This window comes from Mytilus galloprovincialis, chromosome 10 (genome assembly GCF_965363235.1).
Source record: "Mytilus galloprovincialis chromosome 10, xbMytGall1.hap1.1, whole genome shotgun sequence".
NCBI lineage: Eukaryota > Metazoa > Mollusca > Bivalvia > Mytilida > Mytilidae > Mytilus > Mytilus galloprovincialis.
The window spans coordinates 39,985,525-40,012,942 of NC_134847.1; the positions used below are offsets into that span (position 1 = coordinate 39,985,525).

Below are 27,418 nucleotides of genomic sequence, written 5' to 3' on the forward strand. Positions count from 1 at the left end.
GTAAATTCAGAAATTATTGTGATGTTTTTATTATTGCGAAAACTGCTACAGGATGATTATTGCAATAATTTAAACTCCCATTTTGAATTTTTGTGTATGAATTAAACAGGATTTTTCTCAATATGATAAAATTAAAATAGGATTATAGTCTAAAATCACAAAAACGCAATAATAAATGCACACAATAATTTCTGAATCTATAGTATTCAATATCAGTACAAAATATTTACCTCTTCCAGTATTTCATAACTGGTAATAGGATCTGACATCCATGCTGACTTGATTCTTGAACTGTTGGAACTTGCAGCATTGACCTTAAAATGCAAAAAAATATAGCCTCTAAATTATCAGATAAGAAATACCCTGATATTATTTGTATACATTTTTGTATTGTTCAGAGGAGTGAAAATACAGACCAAGAAGTAAGAAGTAAGAAATGAAACATTTTGTCAGAAAAAAATTATAGTACTCAAAGTAAGTTTGTAATAAAAGTGTATAAAAATAATAAAAAAATTGGCTCTGTGTGTTGTCTTTTGATCATTAAAAAGTCTCTATTCAATTCCATAAATTCCATGAAAGTTTGATAAAGTTATTGAAAATCATTAACCACAGACTGAACCGAAATGTTGATGACAGCAACAACAATGGAGTAGTATGTCTGACAGTATCACTTCTGTGACTTAATTCAAGCTAATCAAAATTAAAACCAATATGGAAATATCAATCAAAAAAAAAAACTTGCATTGAAAACTTCCTCATTTAATCTGTGTTCAGAGGCATGATGTTTTCAAAAATTAAAAATTCCAATATTTTAATAATAATGGATTATCTCCCCTTTGACCATTTGTTATCTTTTGTCTTCATTGTTATTTTAAATTGATCCACATACAGTCAAGTGAATAAATTCTGTTTGTTCTTAATGTGAGGCATTTAAAATAATAAAAACAAATTGTAGACCCAATCAATTGAATACTTGAAACAGTTTAACATTTAAAAAAGAATGAAAGACTTTGATTTTTAAAATTCAAAATCAATCTTCAATTTTACAAATTGTAAATTGCATCAACGGATATTGAGTGGGTTTCCTTTGAATAGATAACAAGATGATAAATGGAAAATTTGACAAAGAACTCATATAGAAATTTTTATGCTATACATGAATTTGTTCAAAAAGAAATATTTTTTTTTATAAATTTTTGCTACTTAAACAAACTAAAAAAATAAATATCTGATCATTCTGATTAATGTAATACAAATTACTAATTGAAACACAATAAGCTGAGTTTAGTTCTATTAATCATATTAAACTATGGAATTAAGCAAACAATAATCCATCAATCAACCTTTTTGGTGGTAAGCAAGCAATAATCAATCAATCATAGGGTTTACACGGTATGATTTCTTATATGATCTCCATCCAATTTTGTTTACCTATAACATAATTTTTTGACAGACATCACATTTGTGTGAACACTAAAATGTGATGTGGTTTAGTTACTCGAATTGAAAATGGTATTGTGTGAACAGAACAGTAACTATTTACCTGGGCAACAGTAATAAATCTTATTGATAGTTGTTGTTTTAAACGCCACATTTAAGCGTTTCTCTTGGCTATTTCATGGCAGCCATTTTTAATTGGTAGAGGAAACTGGGGTGTGCAAAGAAAACCACTGACCTTGGACGGGAAAACTGACAATCCTAGTTAAATAAGATTGGAGTGGAGGGCATCTGCACAAGCGGGGTTCGAACAACCAACTTCAGTATTGACTGGCTAGTGATAACAGTAGTAGAACTATTTAGACAACTTGGCCATAGAGGTCCCCAAATCTTAATGAAATAAGATTAAAAATCATACTGTGTAAACACTTCTTTAGTTTAAACAATATTTATTCAGATAACTCAACATTAAACATATTATACAATGAAATAATATTAAGGATTCAGAAACAAGCAATTTGCTTTTACAAATCTGTCTCCACTTCTTTGACTACTACTCTATGCATATATTACCTTTAGTCTTTGCTGGTAATAAATAAACAGTGATCCAGAAACTGCACCCACAGCAGCATATGTTTTCCTAGAAAATAAAGTAAGAATGGATAAACAGAATTTAATTACACATCATATTACATTACATTAAATACCAAAGGAAAAGTATTACATAAAATAGCATTAACAAAAATACAGAACTCAAAGAGAAAAAAACAAAACAAAAGAAAAGTCCATAACACCAGACAAAATCAAACACACTAGCACAATGAACAATAACGTTCTCTATATCATTACAAATTCAGAAAATGGTGTGACTATGAGATCAAGTTTAAAGACAGTGGATCAGAGTTTATTGCTTTAGAAAATTGATTTTGAAAAAGACAGTCGACATAAAACAAGGGGAAAGATCTTAATAATAAATTAAGTTGGACATACCATGCTGAAGGTTTTGGTACAGATCTCAAAGTAGAGAACTGTCTAATGCAGTACTGTATCTTCTGTAAGGGTCTCATCCTACAAAATAAAACAGAGAATATGTCATTTAAATTATTGGTAAAATTAAACTCTAACACAACATAGCAAAATTAAGCCTGAACATTACCAATCCTACAAAAAATCAGAGGGGGATCTCAAGTGTATTAACAAGGGTAAACAGATCCTGCTTTACATGTGTTAGCCATTGTCTTGATTTTGTTACTCATTTATATACATGTATTAAGTACAATTCTGGTGATGAGTCTAATTAGGGAAGACATACCATTAGTATTTTATTTTTGAAACATCAAATGTCCATTTAACATGTTTAAACAGAGTGATCCAACAAAAGGCAATTTTATCCATCCAAGATAGATTGAATACTATTTAAAACAATTCTAACAAAGCATTGATCATTTACTACTGCAGTGAAACAGAGGAGGGAGACAATCACCCTCCCTTTACTTGAGTATGCATTTTTATAATATATAAAAAAGAAGATGTGGTATGATTGTCAATGAGACAACTCTCCACAATAGACCCAAATGACACAGAAATTAACAACTATAAGTCACTGTACAGCTTTCAACAATGAGAAAAGTAGTTGTTAGTGAGCCCGTGCTGGTTCACTAAGCTACATAATTGTTTCCATTGTATACAGATATAATTTTGATACTAGTATCAAATTTATAAAAGTTTATTTAAATAATAATAAATAAATGAATTTTATAAAGATGGACAGTCATTAAAATTTTGCTGACAAAAATCCTAGACTCTTTCTATCATCATGATCATGCTTATACATGTACAAGACAAAAAATCTTAGGACAGGCAAATTTCTCCCTGTTCATCTGTTGAAGAAGTATCATAATTCATGTATCACAAATGACAAAATTCTGTTGTAGATTGGTGAATGTTGCAGAACAAAAGTTCTCTTTACCTATTTATAAATTGTTTGAATACTTTAGTAATATCGCTTAGAGAGTATATGGCTTAAAATTTATTTTGAGTACTTTTGAGAATTGTGGTCTATCAAATATATGGGTCTTCCAGTGTCATATTCCCTTAGATTGGATAGAAAACTTTGTAGAACTTATAGACTATAAGACCAATTTCAGCAAGAATGTTTGTCTGACATTTTAATACAAAATCAACAATTTGTTATTAAAAATTTAGGAATTAGTTCAGTTTTGAGTGTTGTTTATTGATACTAAACTTTTATATACCGGTGTCATATGGTATTTTGAACCCCCTAAAAAGTGAACCCGGGGTCAAAATACCATGCGGTAAAATGACCCCGGGGTCATTATACCGCATGGTATTTTGACCCCGGGGTCATTTTTCACATATGGTATTTTGAACCCCCCTGCGGTATATTGAACCCCCCTGTTTTTCATAAATAGTATTGCAGATAAACTTATTTACAATTTATTGGCTATCATTTTTTTTAATTTGTGGTTTTAAGTAGGGGGTTCAATATACCGCAGGGGGGTCAAAATACCATGGCTAAGCAAAATTTTCAAAATATCTTTTCCAGCATGTTTAACACATACAAACCACTTATTGGAGTATTATAACTATGTTAAGAAGTCAGAATAGCTTGAATTTTTGAAATTCAAGGTCTATAGTAGGGGGTTCAATATACCGCAGGGGGTTCAAAATACCATGGCTAAGTAAAATTTTCAAAATATCTTTTCCAGTTTATTTAATACATACAAACTACTTATTGAAGTATTATAGCTATGTTAAGGAGTTAGAATAGCTTGAATTTTTGAAATTCAAGGTCTATAGTAGGGGGTTCAATATACCGCAGGGGGTTCAATATACCGCAGGGGGTTCAAAATACCATGGCTAAGCAAAATTTTCTAAATATCTTTTCCAGCATGTTTAACACATACAAACCACTTATTGTAGTATTATAACTATGTTAAGCAGTCAGAATAGCTTGAATTTTCGAAATTCAAGGTCTATAGTAGGGGGTTCAATATACCGCAGGGGGTTCAAAATACCATGGCTAAGTAAAATTTTCAAAATATCTTTTCCAGTTTATTTAATACATACAAACTACTTATTGAAGTATTATAGCTATGTTAAGGAGTTTGAATAGCTTGAATTTTTGAAATTCAAGGTCTATAATAGGGGGTTCAATATACCGCAGAGGGGTCAAAATACCATGGCTAAGTAAAATTTTCAAAATATCTTTTCCAGCATGTTTAACACATACAAACCACTTATTGGAGTATTATAACTATGTTAAGAAGTCAGAATAGCTTGAATTTTTGAAATTCAAGGTCTACAGTAGGGGGTTCAATATACCGCAGGGGGTTCAAAATACCATGGCTAAGCAAAATTTTCAAAATATCTTTTCCAGCATGTTTAACACATACAAACCACTTATTGGAGTATTATAACTATGTTAAGAAGTCAGAATAGCTTGAATTTTTGAAATTCAAGGTCTATAGTAGGGGGTTCAATATACCGCAGGGGGTTCAAAATACCATGGCTAAGTAAAATTTTCAAAATATCTTTTCCAGTTTATTTAATACATACAAACTACTTATTGAAGTATTATAACTATGTTAAGGAGTTAGAATAGCTTGAATTTTTGAAATTCAAGGTCTATAATAGGGGGTTCAATATACCGCAGGGGGTTCAAAATACCATGGCTAAGCAAAATTTTCAAAATATCTTTTCCAGCATGTTTAACACATACAAACCACTTATTGGAGTATTATAACTATGTTAAGAAGTCAGAATAGCTTGAATTTTTGAAATTCAAGGTCTATAGTAGGGGGTTCAATATACCGCAGGGGGTTCAAAATACCATGGCTAAGTAAAATTTTCAAAATATCTTTTCCAGTTTATTTAATACATACAAACTACTTATTGAAGTATTATAACTATGTTAAGGAGTTAGAATAGCTTGAATTTTTGAAATTCAAGGTCTATAATAGGGGGTTCAATATACCGCAGAGGGGTCAAAATACCATGGCTAAGTAAAATTTTTAAAATATCTTTTCCAGCATGTTTAACACATACAAACCACTTATTGGAGTATTATAGCTATGTTAAGGAGTTAGAATAGCTTGAATTTTTGAAATTCAAGGTCTATAGTAGGGGGTTCAATATACCACAGGGGGTTCAAAATACCATGGCTAAGCAAAATTTTTAAAATATCTTACCAGTTTATTGAATACATACAAACTACTTATTGGAGTATTATAACTATGTGAAGGAGTTAGAATAGCTTGAATTTTTGAAATTCAAGGTCTATAGTAGGGGGTTCAATATACTGCAGGGGGTTCAAAATACCATGGCTAAGTAAAATTTTCAAAATATCTTTTCCAGTATATTAAATACATACAAACTACTTATTGGAGTACTAGTATTATAACTATGTTAAGGAGTTAGAATAGCTTGAATTTTTGAAATTCAAGGTCTATAATAGGGGGTTCAATATACCGCAGAGGGGTCAAAATACCATGGCTAAGTAAAATTTTCAAAATATCTTTTCCAGTTTATTTAATACATACAAACTACTTATTGGAGTAATATAACTATGTTAAGGAGTTAGAATAGCTTGAATTTTTGAAATTCAAGGTCTACAGTAGGGGGTTCAATATACCGCAGGGGGTTCAAAATACCATGGCTAAGCAAAATTTTCAAAATATCTTTTCCAGCATGTTTAACACATACAAACCACTTATTGGAGTATTATAACTATGTTAAGAAGTCAGAATAGCTTGAATTTTTGAAATTCAAGGTCTATAGTAGGGGGTTCAATATACCGCAGGGGGTTCAAAATACCATGGCTAAGTAAAATTTTCAAAATATCTTTTCCAGTTTATTTAATACATACAAACTACTTATTGAAGTATTATAACTATGTTAAGGAGTTAGAATAGCTTGAATTTTTGAAATTCAAGGTCTATAATAGGGGGTTCAATATACCGCAGAGGGGTCAAAATACCATGGCTAAGTAAAATTTTTAAAATATCTTTTCCAGCATGTTTAACACATACAAACCACTTATTGGAGTATTATAGCTATGTTAAGGAGTTAGAATAGCTTGAATTTTTGAAATTCAAGGTCTATAGTAGGGGGTTCAATATACCACAGGGGGTTCAAAATACCATGGCTAAGTAAAATTTTCAAAATATCTTACCAGTTTATTGAATACATACAAACTACTTATTGGAGTATTATAACTATGTGAAGGAGTTAGAATAGCTTGAATTTTTGAAATTCAAGGTCTATAGTAAGGGGTTCAATATACCGCAGGGGGTTCAAAATACCATGGCTAAGCAAAATTTTCAAAATATCTTTTCCAGCATGTTTAAAACATACAAACTACTTATTGGAGTATTATAACTATGTTAAGGAGTTAGAATAGCTTGAATTTTTGAAATTCAAGGTCTATAGTAAGGGGTTCAATATACCGCAGGGGGTTCAAAATACCATGGCTAAGCAAAATTTTCAAAATATCTTTTCCAGCATGTTTAAAACATACAAACTACTTATTGGAGTATTATAACTATGTTAAGGAGTTAGAATAGCTTGAATTTTTGAAATTCAAGGTCTATAGTAGGGGGTTCAATATACCGCAGGGGGTTCAAAATACCATGGCTAAGCAAAATTTTCAAAATATCTTTTCCAGCATGTTTAACACATACAAACCACTTATTGGAGTATTATAACTATGTTAAGAAGTCAGAATAGCTTGAATTTTTGAAATTCAAGGTCTATAGTAGGGGGTTCAATATACCGCAGGGGGTTCAAAATACCATGGCTAAGTAAAATTTTCAAAATATCTTTTCCAGTTTATTTAATACATACAAACTACTTATTGAAGTATTATAACTATGTTAAGGAGTTAGAATAGCTTGAATTTTTGAAATTCAAGGTCTATAATAGGGGGTTCAATATACCGCAGAGGGGTCAAAATACCATGGCTAAGTAAAATTTTCAAAATATCTTTTCCAGTTTATTTAATACATACAAACTACTTATTGGAGTAATATAACTATGTTAAGGAGTTAGAATAGCTTGAATTTTTGAAATTCAAGGGTTATAGTAGGGGTTTAATATACAGCAGGGGGGTCAAAATACCATGGCTAAGTAAAATTTTCAAAATATCTTTTCCAGTTTATTAAATACATACAAACTACTTATTGGAGTATTATAACTATGTTAAGGAGTTAGAATAGCTTGAATTTTTGAATTTAAGGTCTATAGTATGGGGTTCAATATACCGCAGGGGGGTCAAAATACCATGGCTAAGTAAAATTTTCAAAATATCTTTTTCAGTATATCAAATACATACAAACTACTTACTGGAATATTGTAACGATGTTAAGGAGTTAGAATAGCTTGAATTTTTGAAATTCAAGGTCTATAGTAGGGGGTTCAATATACCGCAGGGGTGTCAAAATACCATGGCTAAGTAAAATTTTCAAAATATCTTTTCCAGTATATCAAATACATACAAACTACTTATTGGAGTATTATAACTATGTTAAGGAGTTAGAATAGCTTGAATTTTTGAAATTCAAGGTCTATAGTAAGGGGTTCAATATACCGCAGGGGGGTCAAAATACCATGGCTAAGTAAAATTTTCAAAATATCTTTTCCAGTATATTAAATACATACAAACTACTTATTGGAGTATTATAACTATGTTAAGGAGTTAGAATAGCTTGAATTTTTGAAATTCAAGGTCTATAGTATGGGAAAATTTTACTTTGCCATGGTATTTGGACCCCCCTGCGGTATATTGAACTCCCTACTCTAGGCCTTTAATTTCAGAAATTCTGGCAATTTGAACTTTTTTATGTAGTAAGAATACACCAATAAGTAGTTTGTATGTATTAAACTTGCTGGAAAAGATATTTTGAAAATTTTACTTTGACATGGCATTTTGACCCCCCTGCGGTATATTGAACCCCCTTCACTAGGCCTTTAATTTCAGAAATTCTAGCAATTCTAACTCTTTTATGTAGTTAGAATACACCAAAAGGTAGATGTATTTATTAAACTTGCTGGAAAAGATATTTTGAAATTTTACTTTGTCCTGGTATTTTGACCCCCTGCGATATATTGAACCCCTTACTCTAGACAATTCAAAAAATTCTGGCAATTTTAACTCTTATATGTAGTTAATATACACCAATAGGTAGATGTATTTATTAAACTTGCTGGAAAAGATATTTTGGAATTTTACTTTGTCATGGTATTTTGAACCCCTTACTATAGACAATTCAAAAAAATCTGGCAATTTTAACTCTGATATGTAGTTAATATACACACACAAGTTGTTTGTATGTATTAACTTTGATGGAAAAGATATTTTGAAAATTTTACTTTGCTATGGTATTTTGACCCCCCTGCAGTATATTGAACTTCTCACTCTACACCTTTAATTTAAAAAGTTCTGGCATTTCTAACTCTTTTATGTAGTTAGAATACACCAATAAGTAGTTTGTATGTATTAAACTTGTTGGAAAAGATATTTTTAAAATTTTACTTTGCCATGTTATTTTGACCCCCCTGCAGTATATTGTACCCCCTACTCTAGACCTTTAATTTCCAAAAATCTGGCAATTCTTACTCTTTTATGTAGTAAGAATACACCAATAAGTAGTTTGTATGTATTTAACTTGCTGGAAAAGATATTTTGAAAATTTAACTTTGCCATGGTATTTTGACCCCCCTGCGGTATATTGAACCCCCTACTCTAGACCTTTAATTTCCAAAAATCTGGCAATTCTAACTGTTTTATGTAGTTAGAATTCACCAATAAGTAGTTTGTATGAATTTAACTTGCTGGAAAAGATATTTTTAAAATTTTACTTTGCCATGGTATTTTGACCCCCTCCCCCTTTTTTTACCATGGAAAATCAAAACTACCCTTATATATATATATATACATATGTTATAATTACAAATAATTAAAGCATTCAAGCTACATATGGTCTAGTTATAATGTGTCAGTAAGTATTTTGAATGACATTTTGTTGGTAAAGACTTCAGAGCACTTATACCAAGCAAAGATATTTCTTTTAATTAAGCATTGAAAATGTACCTCCCCTGCTTGTATGAATGATTTTTTAATCTATGATGAGCTTTAGAATAATGTAAAATGTTCTAATATTCATCTAGGATGAAAAAAACAGGGGGGTTCAATTTACCATGGGGGTTCAATTTTCCATACAGGGGGGGTTCAATTTACCATAGCGGTATTTTGACCCCGGGGTCAATTTACCATGGGGTTCAAAATACCATATGACACCGGGGTAATGACTTTTTTTTTACGAAAATTTAAATGTGGCTGTAATCATATGCCCATTGAATCAGGCAGGTGGCATAAAATACATAAGGGTGAGGGTTGAGATCTCATAAACATGTTTAACTCTGACACATTTTTGCGCCTGTCCCAAGTCAGGAGCCTCTTGCCTTTGTAAGTCTTGTATTATTTTTAATTTTAGTTTCTTGTGTACAATTTGGAGTTTAGTATGGCGTTCAAATTTCACTGAATTAGTATATATATTTGTTTAGGGGCCAGCTGAAGGAGGCCTCCTGGTGCGGGATTTTTCTAGCTGCATTGAAGACCTGCTGGTGACCTTCTGCTGTTGTCTGCTCTATGGTCGGGTTGTTGTCTCTTTGACATATTCCCCATTTCCATTCTCACTTTTATAAAAAGGAAAGAACCTGTCATTTTTGTGATTCTAATGAAGTAGGTGATGAGTACCATTATATTTTAGTAAGTAACTTTTTTAGTTCTGAAGGAATAAATCATTACTAAAATATTGTCTAGAAATGTAAATACATTATGTTCTATAAGATAGTTTTAACAACTGATATTGTTGCATTAGAAAACCTTGCAAAATTTATGAAACATGTATTAACAAATGTCATCCTCCCTCCTGGTTAGTTATTTGTGTCAAATATACACAATTAAATGTACAGTCTTTGTTGCAAAATGTATTATTTTCATCTATACTATTAAACGAGAAGACCTCAATTTGTGTGTCGCTTCTCTTCCTCCCACAATAAATTGATCATCATTCCTCTGTGTCCTGTAGGTACCATGCATAGTCACATTTGTCATCCATTCTTATGACTATTCAGTTTGGGTTATTTTCGGAGAAAAACGAAAATAAACATGATAAAGGCATCCGGATATTCATTCCGTCATCAGACCGACTTTTATGTCAGACATAACTACCGGTTTTAACATTGAGAACCAATCGTATGATAAATAACAAAAATGAAAAATAAATAAGCCAATCAGAGTGTTGTCCATATTGTAGTTTTTAGATCGTAAGAATCACAACTATTATACCTCGGTTTTACTTACACATAACATTTATAAGTACTTGGACGGGGACAGGACAGATATTTTATAATTATAGACACTCTATATAATATAGCAGTGATCCCTCTGGAGAAGAAACTTGGAATTAATAGTTAATAGAAAATAAAATACACTTTAATATTTATAATATGGATAGTTATGTTCATAGCAGAGACATGGAATGTATTATATGTCTCTGTTCATAGTATACACAGGCCATTCATTAGGAGACGGTACCCGGTACTTTTACCCTCCTATGCTATTGACAAGTACCGCCTAAATGTAGAAATTTTTACATAAGATATTCATGGAATAAATTGAAAAGTACCACCTAGAAACGTGGAAAGTACCAGTAAACCTGAAAGATAATGAAACCCCTGGTATACAGAAACGTCAAAATAATGGAATAAATCAGAAAACAAAATGATAATGGACTTTGAAAAAAAGAGAGAGGGCTTAGCCACCTTCCCGTCTCCACTGGCAAACGATGATTTCCGCATCTAAATTTACACAAAGTATAAAAAATTAAAAGGCAAAATCAATAAATACTTTTCAAATTTAAATTCAGTCTTGTAAATTCTATAACATAAACTTTTTGAAGATTGGTGTAAATCTGCACACCACTCTTGTCGAAATTGGTCTTTAAGCTTTTGCTCGATACCTAATTTTATCCATTTTTTGTTAAAATAATCTTGGTAATGCCATACATTTGACATGCCACATTCATCAAATTTTTTCTTAATACATAACATCCATTTATTTCCAATACCATAATTGTTATAATTAATGTATAATAATTTATAAAGTATACAGGATAATTTATCTTCATTCGTATTATCAAGAAGGCGACACCAAAAGTTGATCATTCATAGTTTAGCATATAAAGAAATGGGGTATCTCCCAAGTTCTCCATAAATCATATAATTTGGAGTTGAGTTTTTAAGTTTTAAAATGTGCTTACATGGCTTACAGAATTTCAAATGAACTTGCTCAAGTATTTCAGTCCCGTATAGAAGAATGGGTATAACAGCTTTATCAAACATTTCTAGTTGGCATTCAATCGATAAGTGATTTAATCTCCTCTTCTTGATATTACTATACATAGCCTTAGTTGCTAGGTCTGGTAAATATTTCCTTGTTTCGAAAAAGATGCATTTCTAGAGAAAATAACACCAAGGTATTTATAATGTTTAACTATCTCTATTTCTTCATTTTCAATACAAAATTTCAAATTATTAGATATTCTCCCTCTTGTAAAAACCATCACTTTGGTTTTGCTAACATTGATTCTTAATTTCCAATTATTACAATACTGTGAAAAATTGTTTTTATTAAGTAACTGTAAATCTGAGCTTAATTCAGCAAGTAAAATAGTATCATTGGCATGTAATAATACAAACAATTTTAGGTATATATCTAGTCCATTTTCCATATTTAATGTTAAAGATTGTACACCACTTATGTTACCATTTTCTAAATACTGCTGTAAATCGTTCAAATATAGGGAAAATAACAGAGGAGAAAGATTTTCCCCTTGTCTAACACCAATTTCACTAGCAAACATGTCAGATACAGTCCAGCTAGTAAACTATTATTATTTACAATAAGTGATTTAAAATCATCATACATATTTACATATTCAGGAATTAATGTTCTCATTAAAATATTTTAAATCTCACAATACACAAATACTTCAGCTTTTTGAAAAAAAAGATGTTTAAAAAATTGACAGGAAATTTAAGGATCTTCTTGAAATGGAATAAAAAAATAAAGATCTTCTTGGAATGGAATAAAAAAATATAACGCATTGTCTGTTTTTCTTTAGTATATCACACCAGAAGTCAATAAAACACTAAGTTTGATGATTGTATATTAATTATTCTCGAATAGATAAAGCATTCATATTTACACCACAAGTAATACATGTATACAAATATGCAACTAAGTCACCATGATGTGACAAAGTCTGAAACTATCCAATCCTCTAAATTACACAATGCTAATATATTCAAGTCCCTTTTTAAAACTGATACTCCTTAATCTCAATAATCATTTAATGTACATTGTATATCATAGTTACTTGGCCAATCAAAATACATAACTCCCAAAAAGGGGAGGGTAATTATATTAATCCTTACTGTTGAACATATGGTCCCTTACATTTGTAGATACCTTTTTATCAATTACATGTACTATCTAATAGTTAAAGTATAAAATTATGTAACTAAAAATATATAACACTTCTATTGTATTTTATCATAAATAGGAAATAGCTAATTACAGTCTTATTGTAATATTTTGAAGGTGCTTATAGCTTTACCTCAAGTTTACCTTAATCCCTAATCCAGAATTAAGAAAGACAGTCTAATTATGTTTTCTTTGAGATGTGAATTATTTGCAATAAGCCCTTACTCAGTTTTGACATGTTGATATTCTAATATATAACTCTTTAATTCATCCTTAAAGTAATGAAGAAAATATAAATTTATTTATACAAAACTATTCAAAAATATTGCCAAAGAAAAATACCTCATTTTTCCTTGGTGATAATTACATACATTGTACTGTTGGCATACGTGTACTAGTCTGTTTACAAAACTTTTACCCCAATTTACACAAAATGTATGTTTCTTTCTTATGTATACATGTATATATTTTAAATTGCGTTTTAGTTCCGTAACTTTTTATCCAGGCGTACAAACCAATGTTCGACAAGTGCGTACATTTTTTTTAAATCAATATTTCTGGTATGTTTCAATCTGTCCTTCACTTTTGACAACAAGTATACACTTACATTTCCCAAATTTACTTTTGGAAAAAAATATGTAAATAGATTTTTATTTACTTAAATCTTTTTCTTATTGGTATACCTGTAAGATCGTTGTGGGGCTCATATGGAAGGATCCTATCCTTTTTTAGCCCACCCTATTTTGGTACACTTTCAAAACTGATACAATCATCAATCCTGCATGATTTGGTGCAATATTTCACACAATTAAAAAGTTATATAGAAAACTATTTGTGTCCTCATCAATTTCTTAACTGATACATGACGGACTCCCAATGACGGTCTATACTAATTTTAAAGGCTTCCACAGTTTTTGATGAAATAACTTCAACTGGTAGGTTATTCCAATCATTAATAATTCGTTGTGAGAAATGTCTTAATCGAAAAGAAGTGTTACATCTAGGTTTTGCTAATTTCCAATTATGCCCACGGGTATTTGTACTGATGACAGTAAAAAATCTTTCATAAGATATATCTTCGAATCCTTTTAATATTTTGAAAGCTTGTATCATATCACCTCTTCGCCTTCTGTGAGTTAGGGAAGGTAGTTTAAGTACTTTTAATCTGTCTTCATAGCTTAAATGTCGTATATCAGGAATTAATTTAGTTGCTCTCATCTGCACTTTTTCTACAGCATTAATATCTTTCTTTAAATGCGGATACCATATTGTATTTCCATATTCCACGTGTGGTCGTACCAACGCAACGTATAGTCTTAAAAATGTATATTGATCTTTAAAGATAAAAGTTCGGTTAATTAGCCCAAGTATACTATTGGCTTTATTTATTTTACTTGATATATGTTGAGAAAATTTAAGATCATTTTGAAAAATAATTCCAAGATCCTTTTCTTGTTCATCTTTAATGATATCAATATTGTTCATGGTATAAACATTTTCAAGATTATTTCTTCCATAATGGATTTGTTTACATTTGTTCACATTAAATTTCATGTCCCATAACTTGGACCAATCGTAGAGGGCATCTAGATCATTCTGTAAGACATCAGATTTAGAAGTAGGTGCATAAATTTTAGTATCGTCTGCGAAAATTTTTACTATAGACTCCACAACATCTGGTAAATCATTTATGAATATAATGAAAAGAACAGGTCCAAGTACACTGCCTTGGGGCACTCCACTAATTACATTTTGCCATTCAGATTTTTCCCCTTTCACCGCAACTTGTTGTCGACGTCCAGTTAAAAAGTCAGTTATCCATTCTAATATAGATCCACGAATACCGTATGAATACAGTTTCTTTAGTAATCTTTTATGTGGCACTTTATCGAAAGCTTTGGCAAAATCGAGATATAATGTGTCCCAGGATATATTATTATCCATATATAATGACCAGTCTTCCATGACATCAAGTAATTGTAATATACATGATCTTCCAGAGCGAAAACCAAACTGTGAGTCTGATAACAAATTATTGGTTATTAAATGATCAATCATTTCCTTCCGTATAACCTTTTCCAAAGTTTTACAAACAATTGAAGTTAGACTGACCGGTCTGTAATTTCCCGCATCCAGTTTACTACCTTTATTCTTAAAAAGTGGGGTAACTCTAGCATCTTTCCATTCTTTTGGAATTTTTCCAGTGTCAATGGACTTTTGAAATATCAAAGTCAAAGGTTTTGAAAATGTATTTGCCATACTCTTTACTATTAACGGATGAATATTATCTGGACCCATAGACTTGCTTCCATTTAATAAAAGTAGATATTTTTCAACTGTATCTTGATTGATCACAAAGTGGTCTAAAGATGATTCAAAATTTCTCTCTTCAATATTAGGTATATTATTTGGATTTTCAGCAGTAAATACACTGGTAAAAAAATCATTTAATACAGTCGCTTTTTCCTTGTCGGAAGTAGTTAAGTTCCCATTTGGTTTCATGAGGTTTGATACTGCTGATTTTGATTTCACTTTACTTTTGACATATGTCCAAAAATGTTTTGGCTCAGTTTTAGCTTTTGATGCCACTAACTTCTCATATTCCTTTTTTGCTTTTCGAACGTTCTCATTTGCCCTGTTTCTAGCAACTTTATAAAAATCAAAATCTACTGCTCGTCTAGTAGCCAAGTATCTTGACCAGGCCTTTTGTTTGCGTTTTATATTGCTCAGACAATCAAATGTTAGCCATAATGGTTTAGGTTGACAACCCGGTTTAGGATTAGTTTTCGGTATATACGTTTCGACACATTTTTTATATTTTTCATAAAATATTTTCCACATCTCGCTTATGTCTTTATCTTCAAAAGAACTATCCCAATCAAAATTGCTAAAGTCTTCAGAAAATTTTTCGAAGTCACATTTGGAATATTTATATTTCGATTTACCAGTTTCATATTCATTGAAAGAGTACAAAAAGTCAAATGTAATGGTAGCATGATCACTAAGTCCCAGTGGAGCATCAATATTAATATTGTCAATATTGCTTTCATCTTTTGTAATAACTAAATCTAGAGTTCTACACATCTGATTTTCCCTAAATCTTGTAGGTTTATCTATATGTTGATATAGAAAATTGTCGCGTAAAGCTTCAATAAAAGTATGTTCGTAATGGTCCTCAGAGTGAGGCGTAGTCCAAAAGTTCCAATCAATATCACGCATATTAAAGTCTCCCGTTATTAAAATATTGTCATACAATCGAGCTGCTTCATTCAAAAGTCCAATAATATTTAAACATGAGTTTTGATTTGATGGGCTTCTGTATATTGAGCCTATCAATACAGTCTTATTGTCTTTTACCCAATTACACCATGAGGCATCATCATAAAGCGAATTCATATATTCATTTGGTGAGACACAGAAATTACTTTTTGCATAAATAATAACTCCCCGTCCTGTATTTTTACTCGGATAAGCTATATAGCCTTCAATGTTAAATAATGGAGAAATGCAATCTATATCAATATTTGTTTTTGGCAAAACTTCTGTTATAAAAATAAAATCTGGTTTCACGACCTGTATTTGTGCTTCAAGTTCATCAATTTTATTACGTAATTGATCAGCATTGGTGTACATACACTTTACTTTGTTTACAATTAAAGGGTTAATATTTCGATCTAAATCATCAATATTATTTTGCCTGTTATTTTCTGTACTTTCGGAAGTACTATCACTTATCACACTACCATCATTGCTTATATAATCAGATTCACTTGCATTGTCATTTTCTGCATTATCAAAATTATTAAAAAATGCATTATCTTGCGTACTATCTTTAGCACTCTCAGATGTACTGTATCTTATTTCACCACCCTTTTCGCATATATCATCAGATTCACTTGCTGAATCAACATTTGATGCACTTGCATTGTCATTTTCTGCATTATCAAAGTTATTAAAAAAATTAACTGTAACATTTGAACTGTAACAAAAACCAACTGGAATTAACGTATTTACATGTTGTTTGATCTTTTCTATAGAAAGTCTACGGTCGAAAATTGGCAGTCTGACCTAAACCGCCACTTTCAACACTACTAGCTGTATTTGTCATACTAGACTGACCAGAAATGTCTTTTCTTTCAATGATTTTCCCCCGGAAAATTACCAAGTTTGCATTGTTTGTTGCTTTTTTCTTCCTCTCTAGCTCTTTTCTCAGCTCAGTGTTAATATCTCTCTCCTCTTTTGTCAAGTCAGGGGTAATATAAATATTGTTCCATTTATGTACAGTATACCCATCACTGTTTTTCCTTCTTAACAATTTAGAGTTCCCTAGAACTTTATGCTTATTTACAACGGAGCCAACAGTTACTTTCATCAGTCTTGGTTTACTCTCATTTGGTTTACCCAATCTTATAAATGATTTAATTTCAACTTCATCACTCTGAACAGTGTGCAATATATCTTTTAATGAAATTTCATCATCTCTTTTCTTATTATCAGTACTACAATCTGGTTCTGGGACATTGTGAATTATTAAGTTACATTTTCTTTCTTCTCTGTCCCTAAACGACTCAAAGGCTCTTTCAACTCTTTGGTCAATTTTAACATCCATGCTGGATTCAACTACTTTCAATTTAGTATCAAGTTCTTCAAAAAGTACCCTTTGTCTCTCAATGTGTAACCCTAACTCGTTTAATTTTGGTAATACGCGGACACATCCATCACAGTTAAATGGCAAATTAGGGGTCGACTCGGTTTTCAGTAACTCATATAATTTTGCTGAAACGTGGCTACACTCTATGCAGAACCAATATCGGCATATATTACAGTTCATACATTTTTGATTTTTCTTAAATGTTTCTTCACATTGGGCACAAGATTTGTTGTTAATTGAGGTCGGCATGGTGCCTGTCTTTGGAGTTGCTGTTTTACTCATTATGTTTTTTTCTGAATGAAATGTTAGTTAAAAAGATATGTCAATGTTGTGTTGAAGCTTTCATGGAGAAATTGTTAATAGGGACACCAAATTTATGCAGGATTGATTCAGATTTTAAAAAAAAAAATTAGGGGCACCAAAAAAAACCCTTTTGCTGTCTTCGCCGGAACCGGAAGTCTTTATTTAGATTTTTATAAATTAGGAAAAGTTCTGGATCCGCCACTGGCTAGATCTATTGACCAAACACAGACTTACATTATCACAGAAAGCTGTTGTTGAGAATATTTCTTTGTATCATAAAATTATTATTTACTATCTATTCTGTCGTCTTAAGAAATGTATAGTAAAGAGTTCCACTTTTTGAACTTTCACCTTTTTAGTTTTACGTGTCAAATAACACGGCTGTCCGAATGAAAAACTATATGGTTAATTACAATTGTCAACAGTTTCATCAATACAAATTAAAAAAAAATAGCATAAATATTTGAAGAAGCTTTGACGTATAATGCTCAAAACCACATCATTGTCTCCAAAACATGGGAATATAATTTGCGTTTTGGTGTTAATTTTGTTACATGGGCGCTGACATCTTGATTTTACAAATTAAACAATAAATATAAAAAAACGAATTTAAGCGTAGTCTCATCATCAAATCTTGATTTTGTAGTATTCAACATTTTTATTTTATCACTGATAATATGAATAAATAATTCAATCTGTATTTTCATAAAAAAAATTGTATTTTTCAGATTAATAGAGATGTAAAAAGTTGATAAAAAATTGTATCGTTTTTGTTAGTACTTTGTAATTTATAAAAACAGAACTTGATAATTAGAGCATAAACTCAATGTTCATCCGGGTTCCTGTCTGTCAAGTAATAATATTCAGGCAAAATGGAAGAACGTGTCAACGGCTCGTTACATGTACAGAGATTTAATTGGAAATGGCTAAAATGAATAAGAAGAAATTTAATATAAAGGGCGTGTTCGACGGCATACGATTCTCCGTCGGCGCTCAGCAAAAATCAGAAAATGAGATCGAAGAGACGTTACGAACAGATCACTTTCAAGTTTGCAACGTAAGTTCAACATCATTTTTGCATCCGATTGTACCACCTTTCGAATCAAATCATTTTACTGTAACATTTCGCTCTCATTTCTCCCATTAATTTAAATTTGTCTTTTTCTTGTTTACAGACTGTAAGACATGGATTTCCTTATCAACCAACAGCAGTAGCATTTGATCCTGTGCAGCATCTTCTTGCTATCGGCACAAAAACAGGCTGGCTCAGATTGTATCCTTATTAATACTGTTCATGTATTGCATTATTTTTCAAGCATGCTTTTTGGGATTAGTGCTATTAGAAATGATTTGGATTATTTACATTTAAGATAATGGAAGGAAAAACAGTTGACATTGAAAAGGTAGGTGGCATTTCATTAAATATCCTGAATATTGACAGTTGTAAAAAAAATCTGGTGTTAGCATAGTAAAGGTTTTTGGATCAATATTACAATATAAGTGAAGTACATGAGGCACTAAAGGGTCAACAAAGCCTTGAACTCTATAAATATTTACTGTTTTACCATTTATGAGCTAATGTTGTATATAATTTTAAAAAATATACATATATTTAAGTGAAACATAATAAGAAAGTTGCCGTTTGGCGATTATAATATTATAAAAATAGAATATGTGAAGATCTGAAGAAGTTGCAATGAAATATCTAAAGTATAATTCCTGGTTCATGCTGTTATAAATGAAAACCACCTAATTTAATAGGTCGATGTGAACTCGTTGTTATCCAGTCAAAGTTACGATTTAATCTTCTTTTCTTAGTATAAAAATCAAATATAAATTATACAACTGCAAATATTATCAGCTGATAAAAGGCTCATTATCCTTTGACACTGGTATCATCTATATATACATTATATGTTAATATTCAATTAAAAACCAGCTGTAAACCAGAGAAACAAAATATATAAACAGTTATAAATAATTTAGTCCATATATATTATATATTCTAGAAATTTGTCAATGATACTGAGGTTATATTATTACAATGTAAGACTTTGCAACTCATAGCCACATGTACATTTACATGTACATGTATGGGATGAGCAAGAATTGTTTACTTTTGTTTCCTTTTTAGATTTAAGTGTACAGTCATTCACATACTTTGCTTGTACATGTATGTTTAACAATAATTACATGTATCATAATCACATGATGATTAATATTCATTGTAACAGAAGTTACATTATATATATATATATACATTGTATTTATAAGATAAAACATTGGGTTTAGAATTGATACATGTACATTTGTAGTTCTGAAGATCAAGATTACAAAACATGTTGACTGCTTTACAATCTATCCAGATCTAGAGGAATCCTGCCCCTGGAGCTTGAGGTGGTCCTCAGCTGGCACCGAAATAAAATTGAGTGCCAGTTCAGTAAAAATGGATGTCACACTATACTCCAAAACATATAAATGAACTAAAATAAAAAAAAACATACAAGACTAAGAAAGACATGTTTTGTGAGACCTCAATATGCAACCCTCCCCATCCTCTAGCCAACTTAGAATAAAGTAACACATTGCAATACACACATGTCATATATACATTTGTACTTCAAAACTTTTGTCTTAGTTAGGTCAGACTTTTAGCCCAGTATTGCAATTTCTGAATAGCCTGTTACTATTGTAGCATACTAAACAGGCAAACATCTGACATGCAGCTGAAAACCTAATATTCCTGAAAGTTTTAAACACTTAAATGTATCAATATCATGTAACAGTAATTATGTGAGTCTGCACCAAAATCTTTTGCCAACATGAACGACATGTACCTATACTTGTCTGAAGACCAACATTCTGACAATTTTCCTATGTTTTTAAACAAATATTTGCAAAAAGTTATTAGCCAGCATAAAATTTTACTAAAAAACTAAAGATTATATGCAAATAAGGGTTCTGACCCAGATTTTATTGTTCATTGAACTTGTAAATTTGATAGTATGAGTAGGGCTTGGGTGTGACCTGTCCTATATATGGAGATGAATAATTTATTCTTCTGCGAAGTATTTTAGTTTTAATTGAAGATTTTTGTCACCAAAGTGGTAATTATTCACCTGTCCAAGCGGAGGGTTATTTAGTTTTACCCTGGTCTGTTATATGAAACTTGTATATATCTCCCTGTTCTCCCAATTGATATGTCCAGGCTTGTATTTCCTATCATGATTTCCTTGATAGAGGATTGCTACTCACAAGGAAGCTATTAAACCAAGAGTTTCAAATGGTGAAGTTGAAGTCATCCCTTCGTAAATCTTACTGATGCCACCACAAGTTGGTTGCTGTTATAGAATAACCATTTCACTAATGATATCGGATATGTTCCTTATGTCATAACTACAATACCCTTCCCTTTTCACAAATGTGACCCATTGAATTAGACTATTTACCGGATTTGTAATAACATAAGTAACATGACGGGTGCCACATGTGGGGCAGGATCTGCTTACCCTTCTGGAACACCTGAGATCACCCCCAGTTTTTGGTGGGGTTCTTGTTGCTTAGTCTTTAGTTTTCTATGTTGTGTCTTCTGTACTATTATTATTTGTCTGTTCGTCTTTTTATTTTTAACCATGGCATCGTCAATTTATTTTCTATCTATGATGAGTTTGACTCTCCCTCTGGTTTCTTTCGTCCCTCTTGTACACAATGACTACATGTATGACCACTAAACAGGCCTGAGGTCAAGTTTGAATTTTGGTGACGTCACTTTAGTTCATAAAATATATTGAATAAAAAAATTCTAAAGTGTTGACACATGCATGTACATGTATGCACATTTCAATTTTTTCCATTTTCACAGCTTACAGTTGTTGAGCTTTAAATAACTCCTAGACATGCATGCTTGATGATCAGTTGTACATGTACATGTATTACAGATTTTCATTTATTAATTTTATTTTGATTAAATATTGATGGTTGCATCATTAAAAGTATTTTAGTTTTTGGGACGTCAGTCTGATTGCAGCATTGCATGTTAGAGAAGTATTTTGTAACCGATTTCTTGTCAAGTTAAAACAAATGCAAAGTAGTGAAATAGAGAATAGTAATTGATTTCTATAAATCTAAAGAGATTGCAGTGCTGTTTGTTCACCTCATTTTTCTTTGAAGAGACTCAGATTATGCTAAACGGTAGACAATGATATCAAAGTTTCTTTCTAAAAAATTGTTTCTTCGTATATACTTAATGTAGTGTAGAAAAGTCAATAATTTAATCATTCTTTTTATTGATATTTCCATGTAAATGCTGTCATGATTTTTACGGTGCATTTGTTTGATTTGTGATCCGCCACCCACAAAGGAAGTTGAATACGCATGAATTCGTAGGTTGGTTTAGTTTATTATTCAATATTTTATTTTTCAAAAGAGTACAAATTACAATGCAATAATACTATCTAGAAATATAGTGATTCGGAGACATGAAAATTTGATAACATTTTTATGCACAAATTTATATCATGTATATTATGTATGTATTGATATCTCTCTTAGTCTTGATGCTCCTCCACTATGTCCTTTATTTGGCTTTTAAAACATTTTTTTATTGAAGCAGCACGGATGAGTGTTTTGTAAACAAAATAAGGGTAAAGCTAATTACAAAATGATGTGCCTGGTATCTTTGATTCCATTCCCTTAAAGAGACTAGCAGTGGTGGATCCAGGAATGGGGGTGGTTCCAGGGTTGGAACCCCCCTTTTGTTTGGAGGGTCAATGCATTTAAATGGGGACATGTAGTTGGAAACCCCCCTTTTGAAATGGTTGGATCTGCTCCTGTCTAGATAGTGTTGTCTTTACTTATATTCCTTTTGTACTTGCATGTAGATCTTTTACTTTTTCTGTTAAGAAATATTGAATTTATAATTTTAGTTCATTTGATGAGAACTCAAAAACATACAAATGTACCTATATTTGAAAATAGATAACATAGCTATAGTAACCCATTACTGCTATATAAACAATGATAAAAACATTAAAAATCACAACTTTCAAATCCAATAAAAACATAGTGGGTTGAATCATCTTATCAATCCTGTAATTAATACAAGTCTTATTAAACTACAGCCTTTATACCTTTTGTAGAAGATTTAAGACCAAACTTAAAAGTATGTGTGTTTACTGTTGCATGCTGAAAAAAAAAATAGGATATTTAGGTAGGTAGGATTTTTTTTTAATCTATGGAAGCAAAAATGGGCTTTAATATAGTGCTTAATAAAATATGGCCAAAAAAACTTTAGGGTAGGGGATAAAAATTAGAGTAGGTCGGGTACAATAAACACACAATTTTTTTTGGGCCTAATACATGTAAATCAAATGAACACCCATGGAAGTCCTCTGCCTTTCATCACCTCCTCTTTAAATATGTCTCCTATTTAAAAGTAAACATAGTAACTTCTAAGACTTGGGGTATTATTAAATCCTCTTATTGATCATTTTGATAAAAATTCTCATTTAACTCTTTAATTGAATTTTTCTATTTGTATATAGATTAAGGTACTTATTGTAGGTAACATACATTTTCAATTAAAAACATATATCTAGTTAAAAGGATTTTTTTTTCTTCAATCAAGTTTATTTTTCTTACATATACTTTTTCCAAGCTTTTATAATGATGATTCATTAAATAAAATTGAAACCACAAAGAAGTGAGCTAACGTGAAAATTTGAAGCATATGTACTTTTTGGTACATGTACATGTATATTAAGTGCCTTTGTGAATAAATTCCATACAATGTGCACATCAAACTACATTTTAATCTCATATTCAAAGGTAATATCTACATGTATATGCACATCTTTTAAATGAAACATTATATCTGAAAATTAGATTTTACATCATATATTATAGACTGATAATTATATAAGTGTTTTTAAACATTGTTAAATGCAGCATCACTAATTTTGTACAGATAAATTATCTCATTCATGTCATTGGAAGCTATTGGATTTGATATGTTTATTGTGGAAGATGCAGTGATGCACCAACTGCTTTAAGAACAGTGAACTGATACATGTATATTCAAAATCCCTTCCCCTACTCCAACCTCTCTCCCTCCCCCTTCTACTGCCACCTCACTACCCCTATTCTCCCAGACAAAAAAATCTGTCCATATTTTCCCTAGCATATGCCTTTTTTTAGTCCCCAGTTTTTCCCATGGATCTGTAACCCCTGCCTTCTGCTCCATGACCCTGACCTTACCCCTCCCTGTCCATCTCCTCTTTTAAGGAACTGAAATAATGTCTAACATGTCAGTGATGCTCATCACCAAATATTTTGTCCTTTTAAAGAAAATATTTACAGCATACATTCATACATATATACATAGATATAGGAAGATGTGGTGTAAACCATTATAGGTCCATGTATATACATGGTTGGAGGATTCTAATGCAAGCATATAACATCAATCATAAATACAATGTACTTGAAATTCAGACATTTTCCTCCTTACAAATTAATAGCTATTTAAAGGAATTTTAGTGGCATTGTGAAAATATAATTGAACTAGCTTAGCTAGTTAGGAATTGACCTCACTGTCAAACACACACAACTTGTATTGATTTTCTCTTCATGTAGCTGTATGTCTTTTGCAAAAGATCCACAGATTGTCAAGATAAATTTTGTCTGATGGGCTGTAGTGACTCTTGTGCAAGAGAATGACAATGATTGAGAAATAAATAGAAGAGAAAACAAGGAGACTGTCCACATTTTAACTTCAATCTTTGAAATTTCGAGAAGAGCACACTTTTCTAAAACCTTCAAAACATCAAAATCGTGTGGAAATATTTTTTTTTACAAAAGTTTAGCTTCATTTATAAAAGTAATATGTGAATAAAGAAAAAGTATATATTTACAGTGAAATTGCTTAACATGCTTAAGGCCAAATAAAATAATATGTGTGTTTCATATTACATCTTTGAAAAAAATAGAGTAGGTAGCTATATGTTGATAATTCATTTTATTTTACATTTTTTTTTTACATTGAGTCTAGGCAGGGATTTACTATACTAAGAAAGTCCCTGGTCTAGGGGAGAGAAATTCTGAATTTAACAGTGCTTATTGAAAAATGACAAAAAAACATTAAGGTAGGACATTTTTATAGGATAGGCGTTTTGAGTTTCCCATGCTGGGTATACCCTACTGACATTACTGTTTTTGTCTCAGATTATCTGAAGATTTTGTGGGTTTTTTATACGACCGCAAAAATTTTAATTTTTCGTCGTATATTGCTATCACGTTGGCGTCGTCGTCTGCGTCGTCATCCGAATACTTTTAGTTTTCGCACTCTAACTTTAGTAAAAGTGAATAGAAATCTATGAAATTTTAACACAAGGTTTATGACCGCAAAAGGAAGGTTAAGATTGATTTTGGGAGTTTTGATCCCAACATTTTAGGAATTAGGGGCCAAAAAGGGCCCAAATAAGCATTTTCTTGGTTTTTGCACAATAACTTAAGTTTAAGTAAATAGAAATCTATGAAATTTTGACACAAGGTTTATGACCACAAAAGGAAGGTTGGGATTGATTTTGGGAGTTTTGGTTCTAACAGTTTAGGAATTAGGGGCCAAAAAAGGGCCCAAATAAGCATTATTCTTGGTTTTCGCACAATAACTTTAGTTTAAGTAAATAGAAATCAATGAAATTTAAACACAAGGTTTATGACCACAAAAGGAAGGTTGGTATTGATTTTGGGAGTTGAGGTCTGAACAGTTTAGGAATTAGGGGCCAAAAAGGGGCCCAAGTAAGCATTATTCTTGGTTTTCGCACCATAACTTTAGTTTAAGTAAATAGAAATCTATGAAATTTAAACACAAGGTTTATGACCACTAAAGGAAGGTTGGGTTTGATTTTGGGAGTTTTGGTCCCAACAGTTTAGGAAGAAGGGGCCCAAAGGGTCCAAAATTGAACTTAGTTTGATTTCATCAGAAATTGAATAATTGGGGTTCTTTGATATGCCGAATCTAACTGTGTATGTAGATTCTTAATTTTTGGTCCCGTTTTCAAATTGGTCTACATTAAGGTCCAAAGGGTCCAAAATTAAAGTTAGTTTGATTTTGACAAAAATTGAATCCTTGGGGTTCTTTGATATGCTGAATCTAAAAATGTACTTAGATTTTTGATTATTGGCCCAGTTTTCAAGTTGGTCCAAATCGGGTCCAAATTAAACTTTGTTTGATTTCATCAAAAATTGAATAATTGGGGTTCTTTGATATGCCAAATCTTACTGTGTATGTAGATTCTTAATTTTTAGTCCCGTTTTCAAATTGGTCTACATTAAAGTCCAAAGGGTCCAAAATTAAACTAAGTTTGATTTTTTACAAAAATTGAATTCTTGAGCTTTTTTGATATGCTGAATCTAAACATGTACTTAGATTTTTGATTATGGGCCCAGTTTTCAAGTTGGTTCAAATCAGGATCCAAAATTATTATATTAAGTATTGTGCAATAGCAAATATTTTCAATTGCACAGTATTGCGCAATAGCAAGAAATATCTAATTGCACAATATTGTGCAATAGCAAGAAATTTTCAATTGATTGGAGTTATCTTTCTTTGTCCAGAATAGTAGTTGAATCAACTTAAATCATTGTTTTATACAATATACAATGTATATTCACTTTTACTACCAACTGATAAATTAAAACAATCTTTACCATTCAGTGATAACAAGCACCTTTTGTTACATTTTATATTTTATGATGTATTTAAATGAGTAGTTATTGTTGCAAACTCCATTAGAAATTTGAATTGAGATCAGTTTTGGAAAAAGGGAAAGGGGGATGTGAAAAAAAAAAATGGGTGGGGGGGGGGGGGGTTAAATTTTTCTCATTTCAGATTTCATAAATAAAAAGAAAATTTCTTCAAACATTTTTTTGAGAGGATTAATATTCAACAGCATAGTGAATTGCTCAAAGGAAAAAAAAGTATTTTAAGTTCATTAGACCACATTCATTCTGTGTCAGAAACCTATGCTGTGTCAACTATTTAATCACAATCCAAATTTAGAACTGAATCCAGCTTGAATGTTGTGTCCATACTTGCCCCAACCGTTCAGGGTTCAACCTCTGCGGTCGTATAAAGCTGCGCCCTGCGGAGCCTCTGGTTTTTTGGTGTAGTGAATTTTGACAAAATTGTGTGCAGTCAAATATACACCATGTAAAAAATCAAGTTATTTTAAAAAAAATCATACAAGCCTGCTGTATTTTTCTATACATTGCTATAGGAACAAACTCAAAACATACCATAATCAGATTTTTCTTTGGTCTTACAATAATGTAATTATTTTTTTTTAAGCTTCTAGATAGCCTGAATGTACATGTATTACATGTACACATTTCTGTATTGCATAATTTATACAATTTGTATACATGTACATGCATATTATCTTAAAAGAAAAACTAGA

The 27,418-nt window shown here is 31.1% G+C and overlaps 2 protein-coding genes across 10 annotated transcripts in view; one reads left to right on the forward strand and one right to left on the reverse strand.

Moving 5' to 3' along the window:
• Nucleotides 1-18,526, reverse strand: part of LOC143047553 (oxygen-dependent coproporphyrinogen-III oxidase-like) — a 38,225-nt gene extending 19,699 nt beyond the window's left edge. Inside the window, exons 1-4 of one of the 3 annotated variants that reach the window (XM_076220623.1) lie at nt 18,312-18,526; nt 2,428-2,505; nt 2,011-2,077; nt 231-314 (exon numbers count right to left, since the gene is read on the reverse strand). In XM_076220623.1, coding sequence (XP_076076738.1) covers nt 231-314; nt 2,011-2,077; nt 2,428-2,504 — 228 coding nt within the window. In that variant the 5' untranslated portion in view covers nt 2,505; nt 18,312-18,526. Of the gene's footprint in view, nt 1-230; nt 315-2,010; nt 2,078-2,427; nt 2,506-11,780; nt 11,954-18,194 lie in introns of those variants that run through there. The other 2 variants (XM_076220621.1, XM_076220622.1) reach the window with 2 other exon arrangements.
• A 270-nt stretch (nt 18,527-18,796) lies between these two features.
• Nucleotides 18,797-27,418, forward strand: part of LOC143047554 (syntaxin-binding protein 5-like) — a 91,320-nt gene continuing 82,698 nt past the window's right edge. For 5 of the 7 annotated variants that reach the window (XM_076220624.1, XM_076220626.1, XM_076220627.1 and 2 more), the window contains exons 1-2: nt 18,797-19,017; nt 19,136-19,233. In XM_076220624.1, the coding sequence (XP_076076739.1) occupies nt 18,883-19,017; nt 19,136-19,233 (233 nt within the window). In that variant the 5' untranslated portion in view covers nt 18,797-18,882. The remainder of the gene's footprint in view (nt 19,018-19,135; nt 19,234-27,418) is intronic. The other 2 variants (XM_076220631.1, XM_076220632.1) reach the window with 1 other exon arrangement.